At 43.7% G+C, this 13,144-nt stretch overlaps 2 protein-coding genes across 2 annotated transcripts; both read right to left on the bottom strand.

The window, feature by feature from the left end:
* Nucleotides 1-7,963: 7,963 nt before the first annotated feature.
* On the bottom strand, nucleotides 7,964-9,817 carry si:dkey-148a17.6 (uncharacterized protein LOC108190685 homolog). Its single transcript, XM_041895371.2, has one exon. The coding sequence runs from the start codon at nucleotides 9,725-9,727 to the stop codon at nucleotides 8,669-8,671; it is 1,059 nt and encodes a 352-aa protein (XP_041751305.1). The 5' UTR covers nucleotides 9,728-9,817; the 3' UTR covers nucleotides 7,964-8,668.
* A 286-nt stretch (nucleotides 9,818-10,103) lies between these two features.
* Nucleotides 10,104-11,685, bottom strand: LOC121580306 (leukotriene B4 receptor 1-like). Its single transcript, XM_041895363.2, has one exon. It carries the CDS (start codon nucleotides 11,656-11,658, stop codon nucleotides 10,585-10,587), a length of 1,074 nt encoding a protein of 357 aa, XP_041751297.1. The 5' UTR covers nucleotides 11,659-11,685; the 3' UTR covers nucleotides 10,104-10,584.
* Nucleotides 11,686-13,144: the final 1,459 nt, after the last annotated feature.

Consider the following 13,144-nt stretch of genomic DNA (forward strand, 5'->3'; position numbering starts at 1 on the left):
AGCACGTTTGAAGGAAGTAGTAGCATATAAGTATCCCGCTGTTCACCACACCTTTGAAGTAGCAAAGCACCTAACGCCTCGAGCACACCAACAGTGTTTTTACGTTTTGGTACACCATAAGTTAAGCTACATTCAAATCAAAATCAAATGTTATTTGTCACATGGTTGGTAAACAACAGGTGTATGCTAACAGTGAAATGCTTACTTACGGCCCTTCCCAACAATGCAGAGAAAAACAAAAATGTATAACAGGAGGAATACATACACATAGACTAACGATAACTTCACTATATACACGGGGTACCATTACCGAGTCGATGTCCAAGGGTACGGGGTAATCGAGCTAGATATGTACATATAGGTAGTGATGAAGTGACTATGAATCAGGATAGATAATAAACAATAGCAGCAGCATATGCGATGAGTCAAATGGGGGTCAATGCAGATAGTCCGGTAGCTATTTGGTGAACTATTTAGCAGTCTTATTGTATGTGGTAGAAGCTGTTCAAGGTCTTGTTGGTTCCAGACTTGGTGCATCGGTATGGCTTGCAGTAGGGTAGCAGAGAGAACACTGCGTTTGCCTTGCAGCGTTGCTTTGCAGAGGCAGTTGCAGTTGTTCTGTGTGGTGCATTGGTTCGATATATCCAACGTATGCATCAAATTGTGCGTAGACTTGACAGAAATTGTAACAAAAGGTGAATGTTGAACTTTTGTTGAACACATATCCAGTAAAAATGTTGGATTACATATTTAAAAGGTTTGACTGCAGAATGTATTATGCAGCATTGATGCAAGGACGGTGTCGGTCTGATCGAGGCGTAAGAGTTTCACTGCCAGTTTTTGTCAGTGTGTGTGTACTGTGTATGACAATTTATATATATACAGTGAGGGAAAAAAAGTATTTGATCCCCTGCTGATTTTGTACGTTTGCCCACTGACAAAGACATGATCAGTCTATAATTTTAATGGTAGGTTTATTTGAACAGTGAGAGACAGAATAACAACAACAAAATCCAGAAAAACGCATTTCAAAAATGTTATAAATTGATTTGCATTTCAATGAGGGAAATAAGTATTTGACCCCTCTGCAAAACATGACTTCGTACTTGGTGGCAAAACCCTTGTTGGCAGTCACAGAGGTCAGACGTTTCTTGTAGTTGGTAACCAGGTTTGCACACATCTCAGGAGGGATTTTGTCCCACTCCTCTTTGCAGATCTGTGTTTGATGTGCAGGCTTAGGCATGATAATGTTATGATGGTGTAATAATATTGAGATTATGATAAGGATCCAATATTCCTGTGTAGTTGAATGTTACTGTATCTGAAATTCTGAACTTCCCTCTCTGTCCTCTCCCCAGGTCTGGCTCCTCCGGCCTATGCTGCGTTCCCTTCTCCTGCCATGCTCACTGAGGCTGCTCTGTACCAGCCCCCCCTACTGGCCACCCCCAGAACCCCCCAGCCCCCACACAGCCCCCACCCCACCCTGGCCTACTACCCCCCACAGCACCACCCTGCACAGCTCTACATGAACATGAACATGAACTACACTGCATACTACCCCAGGTTAGTATAAACTACACTGAATACTTACCCAGGTTAGTATAAACTACACAGAATACTACCCCAGGTTAGTATAAACTACACTGAATACTATACCAGGTTAGTATAAACTACACTGCATACTACCCCAGGTTAGTATGAACTACACTGCATACTACCCCAGGTTAGTACAGTGAGGGAAAAAAGTATTTGATCCCCTGCTGATTTTGTACGTTTGCCCACTGACAAAGACATGATCAGTCTATAATTATAATGGTAGGTTTATTTGAACAGTGAGAGACAGAATAACAACAACAAATTCCAGAAAAACGCATGTCAAAAAAGTTATAAATTGATTTGCATTTTAATGAGGGAAATAAGTATTTGACCCCTCTGCAAAACATGACTTAGTACTTGGTGGCAAAACTCTTGTTGGCAGTCACAGAGGTCAGACGATTCTTGTAGTTGGTAACCAGGTTTGCACACATCTCAGGAGGGATTTTGTCCCACTCTTCTTTGCAGATCTTCTCCAAGTCATTAAGGTTTCGAGGCTGACGTTTGGCAACTCGAACCTTCAGCTCCCTCCACAGATTTTCTATGGGATTAAGGTCTGGAGACTGGCTAGGCCACTCCAGGACCTCAATGTGCTTCTTCTTGAGACACTCCTTTGTTGCCTTGGCTGTGTGTTTTGGGTCATTGTCATGCTGGAATACCCATCCACAACCCATTTTCAATGCCCTGTCTGAGGGAAGGAGGTTTTCACCCATTTGACGGTACATGGCCCCGTCCATTGTCCCTTTGATGCGTTGAAGTTGTCCTGTCCCCTTAGCAGAAAAACACCCCCAAAGCATAATATTTCCACCTCCTTGTTTGACGGTGGGGATGGTGTTCTTGGGGTCATAGGCAGCATTCCTCCTCCTCCAAACACGGCGAGTTGAGTTGATGCCAAAGAGCTCAATTTTGGTCTCATCTGACCACAACACTTTCACCCAGTTCTCCTCTGAATCATTCAGATGTTCATTGGCAAACTTCAGACGGGCATGTATATGTGCTTTCTTGAACAGGGGGACCTTGCGGGCGCTGCAGGATTTCAGTCCTTCACGGCGTAGTGTGTTACCAATTGTTTTCTTGGTGACTATGGTCCCAGCTGCCTTGAGATCCTTGACAAGATCCTCCCGTGTAGTTCTGGGCTGATTCCTCACCGTTCTCATGATCATTGCAACTCCACAAGGTGAGATCTTGCATGGAGCCCCAGGCCGAGGGAGATTGACAGTTATTTTGTGTTTCTTCCATTTGCGAATAATCGCACCAACTGTTGTCACCTTCTCACCAAGCTGCTTGGCGATGGTCTTGTAGCCCATTCCAGCCTTGTGTAGGTCTACAATCTTGTCCCTGACATCCTTGGAGAGCTCTTTGGTCTTGGCCATGGTGGAGAGTTTGGAATCTGATTGATTGATTGCTTCTGTGAAGTGCTTTGAAAGACTGGTCATGGCTCACATCAACAGCATAATCCCAGAAACCCTAGACCCACTCCAATTTGCATACCGCCCCAACAGATCCACAGATGATGCAATCTCTATCGCACTCCACACTGCCCTTTCCCACCTGGACAAGAGGAACACCTACGTGAGAATGCTATTCATTGACTACAGCTCAGCATTCAACACCATAGTGCCCTCTAAGCTCATCACTAAGCTAAGGATCCTGGGACTAAACACCTCCCTCTGCAACTGGATCCTGGACTTCCTGACGGGCCGCCCCCAGGTGGTAAGGGTAGGTAACAACACATCTGCCACACTGATCCTCAACACGGGGGGCCCCTCAGGGGTGCGTGCTCAGTCCCCCTCCTGTACTCTCTGTTCACCCATGACTGCATGGCCAGGCACGACTCCAACACCATCATTAAGTTTGCCGACGACACAACAGTGGTAGGCCTGATCACCGACAACGATGAGACAGCCTATAGGGAGGAGGTCAGAGATCTGGCCGTGTGGTGCCAGGACAACAACCTCTCCCTCAACGTGACCAAGACAAAGGAGATGATTGTGGACTACAGGAAAAAAAAGAGGACTGAGCACGCCCCCATTCTCATCGACGGGGCTGTAGTGGAACAGGTTGAGAGCTTCAAGTTCCTTGGTGTCCACATCACCAACGAACTATCATGGTCCAAACACACCAAGACAGTCGTGAAGAGGGCACGACAAAGCCTATTCCCCCTCAGGAGACTAAAAAGATTTGGCATGGGTCCTCAGATCCTCAAAAAATTCTACAGCTGCACCATCGAGAGCATCCTGACTGGTTGCATCACCGCCTGGTATGGCAACTGCTTGGCCTCTGACCGCAAGGCACTACAGAGGGTAGTGCGTACGGCCCAGTACATCACTGGGGCAAAGCTCCCTGCCATCCAGGACCTCTATACCAGGCGGTGTCAGAGGAAGGCCCTCAAAATTGTCAAAGACTCCAGCCACCCTAGTCATAGACTGTTCTCTCTGCTACCGCACGGCAAGCGGTACCGGAGTGCCAAGTCTAAGTCCAAAAGACTTCTCAACAGCTTCTACCCCCAAGCCATAAGACTCCTGAACAGCTAATCATGGCTACCCGGACTATTTGCACTGCCCCCCCACCCCATCCTTTTTACGCTGCTGCTACTCTGTTAAGTATTTATGCATAGTCACTTTAACTCTACCCACATGTACATATTACCTCAACTACCTCAACTAGCCGGTGCCCCCGCACATTGACTATGCAACGGTACCCCCCTGTATATATAGCCTCCCTACTGTCACTTTATTTTACTGTATATATAGCCTCCCTACTGTCACTTTATTTTACTTCTGCTCTTTTTTTCTCAACACTTTTTTGTTGTTGTTTTATTCTTACTTTTTTGTTTAAAATAAATGCACTGTTGGTTAAGGGCTGTAAGTAAGCATTTCACTGTAATGTCTGCACCTGTTGTATTCGGCGCATGTGACCAATAAAATTTGATTTGATTTGATTTGATTTGAGGTGTCTTTTATACAGGTAACAAGCTGAGATTAGGAGCACTCCCTTTAAGAGTGTGCTCCTAATCTCAGCTCGTTACCTGTATAAAAGACACCTGAGAGACAGAAATCTTTCTGATTGAGAGGTGGACAAATACTTATTTCCCTCATTAAAATGCAAATCAATTTATAAAATTTTTGACATGCGTTTATCTGGATTTTGTTGTTGTTATTCTGTCTCTCACTGTTCAAATAAACCTACCATAAAAATTATAGACTGATAATTTCTTTGTCAGTGGGCAAACGTACAAAATCAGCAGGGGATCAAATACGTTTTTCCCTTTTTGTATATATATATATATATTAATTTTAGCTTCTCTTCTGACGTGTTTGAAAGTAAAACTCTGTTGCACCATCTATAAAAGAAAATACATTTATGGCCCTCGCTAAAATGGAAATAGTAACACAATAAAATTACAATAACAAATCGATATACAAGGAGTACTGGTACTGAGTCAATGTGCAGGGGTACAAGGTAGTTGAGGTAATATGTACATGTTGGTAGGGGTAAAAGTGAATAGGCAATCAGGATAGATAATAAACAGAGTAGCAGCAGCGTGTGTGTGTGAGAGCATATGTAGTCGTATGTAGTCTATGTGTGCGTTGGAGTGTCAGTGTAGTATGTGTGAGTGTTTGGGTAGAGTCCAGTGCAAGAGAGTCAGTGCAAATAAAAGCGGTGTCAATGCAAATATTCAGGGTAACCATTTGATTAACTGTTCAGCAGTCTTATGGCTTGGGGGTCGAAGCTGTTCAGAGAAACTGATTGTGTGAGTGACAGCACACCTTTGTGGAAAGGTCATAAAATAACTAAACGGTAAGTCTTGGGCAAATGTCTCATAAAATGCATTATATTTCCTAATGCCTATACATACCTCATAGCTAGGCTACAAGAAAAAAAACGTATGTGCATTCCCACAGGTACTTGTCCAGGCACATGGCACATGTCTGCTGCCTCTCGGGAGCCCTGTGAATTGTTACTCCATGGACTGGTTCCCAAGATGGTGTGTTTTGTTGCTCTCTACGCCCCTTCCTTCTGTACTATAGGTAACTATGGGCTGGAGACAATACAAAGGAAAGGACTTTTGTCTCATCACCTCGTTTCACCCTATTGTTTCCCCAAGCCTCAGGAGGGCTGGATGCCTTCACATTGAAATTCCTCTTGTGAAGGTCTCTCTCTCTCTCTCTCTCTCTCTCTGTCTCTCTCTCTCAGTCTCTCTCTCTCCCCTCCCTCCCACTGAGTGTATGAAACTCAGATGAAAGCTTTTAGGCCCTGCTGTGTCAGAGAAAGTGTTTAAGACATTATATGGTTGGTGGTTTTCTATATTACAGGGACTGTGATGTATTATGGGACTCTGATGTAGGATGGGACTGTGATGTATGATGGGACTGTGATGTATGATGGGACTGTGATGTATGATGGGTCTGTGATGTATGATGGGTCTGTGATGTATGAGGAGATTGTGATGTATTTCCCACCATGTTTTTATCTACACATAAAGGAAATTGCCATAAGGTAGTCAGCCCCTATGTTTTGTGTTTCCTTCTGTGAGTGTTAATGGTGAGAAACTTACATTCTGAATGAACTTGTCCTTTCTTTCAAGACTAGAGAGACAATCATACTCTGGCAAGCTGTGACCAAAGATTTACAGGTGTTTGACACCATGTTAACATTTTCTCACACACTGACGGTTGCTTCCTCATTTTGCACCACACATTCAGAGCTTGGCAGTGTGCAGTTGAGTGTAGCTTATTACAAGCAACATCAGTGAAGCAAGACATGTGCCATGGCCATTGGTTAGTTGACAGTCAAATGATGTAGGCAAGCCTCAGGCTGTTTCGGCCTCTGTCAGTGTGACACCAGTGTGATTTTAGTCAGCAGCGATGAAGACCAGAAGTGAAACTGTGAACTCCACAGGAGCCACAGGCTCATCCTCACATAGACTGACCAGGCTGGCTGCAACAACCACTGTGATTGGTTAGGCTTAGGTTCAGACAAGACAGGAGCACCTGCTGGGGCAGCAGCCAGCACCACTACACACAGCTGTGATTACTGGAGGCAGTGCCGCAATATCATTTTTCACAAATATACAGAGGGTAAAGGAGACCACCCCACCCCCTTACTGTCACGTTTGTTGATGAACGGGTCAGACCAAGGCGCAGCGTGATATGCATACATGTTTATTTGAAATGAATAAACTAACGACACATGAAGTCCACGGTACACAAACAACATACCTCACACGGAACAAGATCCCACAACCCACTAGTACCAATAGGCTGCCTAAGTATGGTCCCTAATCAGAGACAACGAGCGACAGCTGCCTCTGATTGGGAACCACACCGGCCAACATAGATCTAGACATACTAGATCTAAACATAGAAAATCACAACAAGGAATATACACACCCTGACTCAACATATAAGCGTCCTCTGAGTCAGGGCGTGACACTTACATTCAAATTGTACACACTACAGGAGCAGGTGAAAACAATTTAGGCAGTGTTGTCCTGTAATTCGGTTGTGTTGACACAAGCTGCCCTGCCCAGCCCAGTAATTCTTACACTCAGCAAGCTAGAGCAGCCATTACATGTGTGTGTGTGTGTGTGTGTGCGCCTGCATGTGTGTGGGCGCTTGTGTGTGTGTACGTGTGTCTGAGTGACAGCGTGACACATTGAATAGAGCCAGGCTTACTGGAGCAGGATGAGACAGAGCACCCGTCTGACGCCCAGCCAAACGCTGTGTGACTCACTCCTTCAGAAGAATACATGCAGAGACACTGTGGAGCCTCTTGACTGTCAACGCGATATAAAACTTCTTACATCTTACCTAATATATAGTGAAATTACACCTTAACATACATATTTTAGGCGGGTTCATTTATAGTTGAATTAAAAGTGAGATAGAAACTGTGCTATTAAATGGAGAGAGAGGGCAATGTCTTGTGAATGTGTCAGAATTCCACAGTCATTGGAAAATAGGTACACTGCCACCTATTGGACTATAAGGACTAATGAATCATCATTTACAATCAATAGTATGATATTGATGTAAATAAAATAAATCCCTATTTGAATAAAATATTTAACTAGATTTAGCTGACATAGGAAACTCCCTAGAAAAACAATGTGGTTTTCTCTCTAATATGATTGTGCCAAAGAGTAGTACAAGATTCCTCTTTTCGTCAGTGGTCAAAGGGGACACAAGGCAGATTTTCATGTTGCAATCTCCGTAGATGAGAGGGAAGTTGAAAGCATGACTCGTGCTGTCGCAGAACAGATGTTAGGTGTAGACCGGAACCACAGAACTAGCAGATTCATACTTTCTGACTGAAAGATACATTTCGTAACACTTGTAATGGTCTTTGTAACACTTTCAACACGTTTTTTTAAGGGATCTTTTTTTAAATAAGTATTCTTTTATTTAATAAACGCACAAATATGACCTAGGGTATATACACATGTTCATTGACTTCAACTATAACAATTAAATGATCAGTATAAAGACAGTAGTAAAGTTCAGTATGACAGCAAGAGGCTGATATCTGTGGTTGCCATTATCATGAAGGCTAAAGCTGTGGATGAAATATATTCCATCCAGATCAGGAGGATCAAAAATAAACGTAGTGAGGCATGGCCTCAAGATAAGCAGCTGAATACATACAGTACACGCAGTCATTATACTCATATCACATAGCTTCAGACAAACATATGCAGTGACATATGTTCTTTTTTTCTATAAAGCTCTTTCTTCTGTGGCACATGGAATATAACATCATTTTGAGCATGAAATGAGCATTATATCACAACTAAAAAATTGGTCAAACACAGTGGGCCTACATAGAAAAACGCGTATTTGTTAAACCTTGAAGTATCATTTCAAATGTTAATTCAAATTCACTACAGGTAAAATGATATACAGTACTTATTTAAATGTTTTTTATATGCATTATGTTTGACATAAACATGATTAACAATTGTTATTCTACATTTTAAGTTAATTAACATATAGAAACAATGTGACAAATCAAACTTTGTAATTTACACACAAAAATCTTTAGCAAAAATGTATGATACACATCATATTCAAACTCAGGATGAACCATTTTCACATATATTTATAAGTACATCCATTTGTTCCTTAGGCTCTGTGACACACTGGGAGCTGTGGCTCTGTGTCTGAGAGAAGCTCGGTCTCTTGGTCACAAAGGACAGTTCTTTAGTCCCCTCTCTGGGGGCCGTGCTTGAGATGTGCCAGAACAATTTCTGGATCCCTGTTTCCCTCAGGGAACTCCGGAATGTACGCGCCACAAACACATAAAGCAAAGGGTTGACCGAACTACTGATGAACACGAGGGCTCCAGCGATGAAGGTCATGGTGGTTCTGGCGCTCTCTAGACGCGCTGCGACCTCGCGGTGGGACCCCTTGATGGTGAGGATGACGAGGGAGAGCACGTTGCCCACATGGTGAGGGGTCCAGCATAATGCGAACACCACTACCACGCTTGCAATCAAGCCCGTGGACTTACGCTTGGACTTAAAGGTCATCTGTGCGATGCGGCTGTAGATACAGCTGTAGCAGACCACAAGAATACATAAGGGGACCGCAAAGCCCACTAGGGTCTCCAGTAGAACACACACTGCCTCCTGGCCATCTGAGGTGTACTCCCTGTACAGGCAATGCTCCTCCCCAGGGTCCCCCTCCACCACCTGGGTGGGAAAGACCGGGATGCTGAATAGAAACGCAGCAGCCCACAGAACAAGAAGAACTTTATTCAAGGCCTTCTTCCTCCTCCAGCCGGCTGAGGCAAAGGGGTGTCGCACAGAGGCGAAGCGCTCAACGCTCATGAGGGTGATGAGGAAGACACTGCTGTACATGCAGGCGTTGATGACATACACCATGGCCTTACAGGAGGCCTCCCCGAACACCCAGGAGCGGGCCAGGGAGTAGATCCACAGAGGCAGAGTGATGAGCACCAGCAGGTCTGCAGCAGCCAGGTGGAGGATGAGCACCACGGTGTGGGAGCGCTGCTGGACATGCCTCAGGATGGTCCAGATCACCATCAGGTTCCCCGGGACCCCCACCAGGAACGACAGGCCCAGGATCACACAGGCCACCGCCGTTCTGCCAGCAAACTCATCAGGAGCCATGGTGGACTCTGAAGCTGAAGACAGCTGATGATCGAACGGTTCTGGTTGATGCTGCCGATCGCCTTGCCTCACCTCGCCTTACATGCCTCCTATCTGGTGTACATACTCAGACAGAAAAAAAGTGCTGCACCAGCAAGCTTTCACTTCCCTTTAACTTTGCGGAGGAGAGCAGGAAAGAGGTTGGTTTTTCACAGAGCCATCATTCTGTGAGAGACAGAGCAGTGAGTCATCCAGTGGGTCCTTATTGTGGCACTGTCTGGAAAAAGAATCTTCTAAGATATTTTAAGAGGTCAAAGAATTGTATTGACCACAAATTACTTTTATTGAAGTGATATGAACTTGAGATCAGATTGTTTTATTTTATTGTGATCAAAAAGAGTAAGCCAGTGTGTTATTTTGGGAAACAGGAATTTCAAGACAATAATATTCAAGGAATTGTAACAGGACCACGAATAAATGTTATTTAAGTTATACCACTTTATGAGCAAATGCAATAGCTTTATTGTGTTGAAATAGTCACAATTTAATTACTTTTGTGGGCTTTTCTCACTGTATTTCATAAGCACTACAACAATCTCTAGATTTCGTACCATGATCATAAAAATCAAACTTGTAATCAAACTTCTAGATTCTAGCCATATTTATTATCATCAATGCTGACATCTGAATCAATGATCAGGTCACAGTTTTCATTTGTCATTTTAGTAATTTAGCAGGCGCTCTTATCCTACACATTTTGCCATGGGGCAGAGAGAATGTTTTAAAACTAGTTTCCTGCAATTCTACACATTTTGTCATGGGTCTGAGAGAAAAATTTATCCAGAATGCTCTTATCCAGAGCGACCATTTCTGTAGTCCTACACAGTAGTTTTATCTGTGGTATTGTTGCAGTCTGGCATTACTGAGGGCATTGTGTTGTCCGATCCTGTTGTGTTGTCCGATCCTATTGTGTTGCCAGATCCCCTTAGCTTGGAGGAGGTGTGTGAGGCGACTTCCTGGAACAGCCTGACCATGCGGGACTCCTGGAGACTGCCCTGGAAGTTCCTCGCAGCGAAGGTATAGAACACAGGGTTCACAGAGCTACTAATGAAGGCCAGCGCTCCAGAGATAAACACTACTGCACTCTGGACCACTGAAACAGGCACAGCATCATCTGGATCCTCTGTCAGAATGCTGACTAGGCTTACAGTGTTGAGGACATGGTGAGGAAGCCAGCAGAGAATGAAGGCTACCGCCACACTACTGATGAGAACTGTCGACTTCTGTTTGCTGCTGCCGAAATGCATTGTCTTCAGGTGTGTTGCTACTAGACAGTAACAGACAGCCAGGGTGGAGAAGGGGACCACGAAGCCCACCAAGGTCTCCAGGCATAAGAACACCACCTCTTGGGCCACTGAGCTGTACTCCGTGAAAAGACACTGCTCAGTCCCATCGATCTCATCGATAGAGCGGGTCAGAATGGATGGGATCCCTAAAAGGAAAGCCAGAGCCCAGATAGCCACCAGAGCCTTGTCCATAATGGCCTTGGTCTTCCAGCGCAACATCTTGAACGGGTACCGGATGACAAGGAAGCGCTCAACGCTCATGAGGGTGATGAGGTAGACGCTGCTGTACATGCAGGTGTTGATGACGTACACCATGGCCTTACAGGAGGCCTTCCCGAACACCCAGGAGCGGGCCAGGGAGTAGATCCACAGCGGCAGGGTGATGAGCACCAGCAGGTCTGCAGCAGCCAGGTTGAGGATGAGCACCACGGTGTGGGAGCGCTGCTGGACGTGCCTCAGGATGGTCCAGATCACCAGCAGGTTCCCCGGGACCCCCACCAGGAACGACAGGCCCAGGATCACACAGACTACTGATCGCCCTATGGTTGACATTTCATTCAACAATGCATCATCATTGTCTGAGATGGAGGAGCTCGAGCTGTTCATTTTGCACTGCAGTCAACTGCTGTTTCCTAAGAAATAATGATGTTGTTTGGGGAGTAGTTCCTTATATCACCCTTGGCCTCGTAAGCAGTAATGGTCACTTTACTTCTGTAATAGTACAAACAAGAGTTTCTGTCTGAGTGTGACAGGAAAGCAATGTGGTTAGCTAGATGTGACAAAGTAAAATGTACAGGATGTTAAATATTTTTTAACCGTTTTTATGTATTATTTTTGTATTTATTTTTTACAGTAGATTATGTACGCCTTCCCCATTACAGTTTACACAATAATTGTTTTTAGTGCATGAATGCATTGTGTTGGGTGCATTTTACATTGACCCCCTTCACCCCCACTTTTTTTGCACTGACTCTCTTGCACTGGCTCTATGCACACTCAATAGACTCTACCCACATATAATACGCTGACACTCCAACACACACACACACACACACACACACACACACACTACATACACTCACACACACAAAACCCACACACTTGCATATTGATGCCACACACTCACACATAGACACACTTTCACACTTTTTCACTCTCTTCACAAGCGCTGCTGCTACTCCGTTTATTATCTATCCTGATTGCCTATTCACTTTTACCCCTACCAACATGTACATATTACCTCAACAACCTTGTACCCCTGCACATTGACTCGGTACCGGTACTCCTTGTATATACTGTAGCCTTGTTATTGTTATTTTATTGTGTTACAATTGTTCCTTTTTTATTTAGCAATTTTTTTTCTTACTTTTTAACTCTGCGTTGTTAGGAAAGGGCTTGCAAGTAAGCATTTCACAGTAAAGTCTACACCTGTTGTATTCGGCGCATGTGACAAAAACATTTTATTTGACATAGAGTTGACTATTTTTATTGTTATAATTGATTACTGTACTGCATTGTTAAGGAAGCTAGCGCATAAGCATTTCACTGCACCTTTTATACCTGCTGTAAACAGTGTTTGTCATGAATTAATTACATTTTTGATTACATTTTTCGGTTGAGTAGGTTACGCTCTAAATGTAATCTGTTACAAAATGGTTATCAGTAATGTAACAAGGATTACACAAACTCAGTAACATAATCTGATTACTTTCACAGTTACTAGTTACCTGTCCAAAATTGTAATCAGTAACATTACTTTTGGATGACTTTTCCCTTAAAATGCATTAGCATAAAGATAAGGTGGAACAAACTTAAACTTGCACCTTTTTTCAATGTTGAATTGAAAGTCATTGAGAAAACAGAAAGATATCATAATTTATTTTTTGCAAACATTCTTTCTGAATTAAAATGTAATCCAAGAAGTAATCATCTCCTTTTTCAAAAGTATCTGTAATCTTATTGCAATATTTTTTGCTGGTAAAGTAAGTGATTACAGGTAATTGTTTTTAATAATTAGATTACATGTAATTGATTACGTGTAATCAGTTACTCCTCAACCCTGATTTTACTGGACAACATTGCACTTGACACA

The sequence above is a fragment of the Coregonus clupeaformis genome, chromosome 15 (genome assembly GCF_020615455.1).
Source record: "Coregonus clupeaformis isolate EN_2021a chromosome 15, ASM2061545v1, whole genome shotgun sequence".
NCBI lineage: Eukaryota > Metazoa > Chordata > Actinopteri > Salmoniformes > Salmonidae > Coregonus > Coregonus clupeaformis.

Excerpts from the sequence above, each read along its gene's own strand:
- si:dkey-148a17.6 (XM_041895371.2), bottom strand. The coding sequence starts at position 9,727 with ATGGCTCCTGATGAGTTTGCTGGCAGAACGGCGGTGGCCTGTGTGATC.
- LOC121580306 (XM_041895363.2), bottom strand. The coding sequence starts at position 11,658 with ATGAACAGCTCGAGCTCCTCCATCTCAGACAATGATGATGCATTGTTG.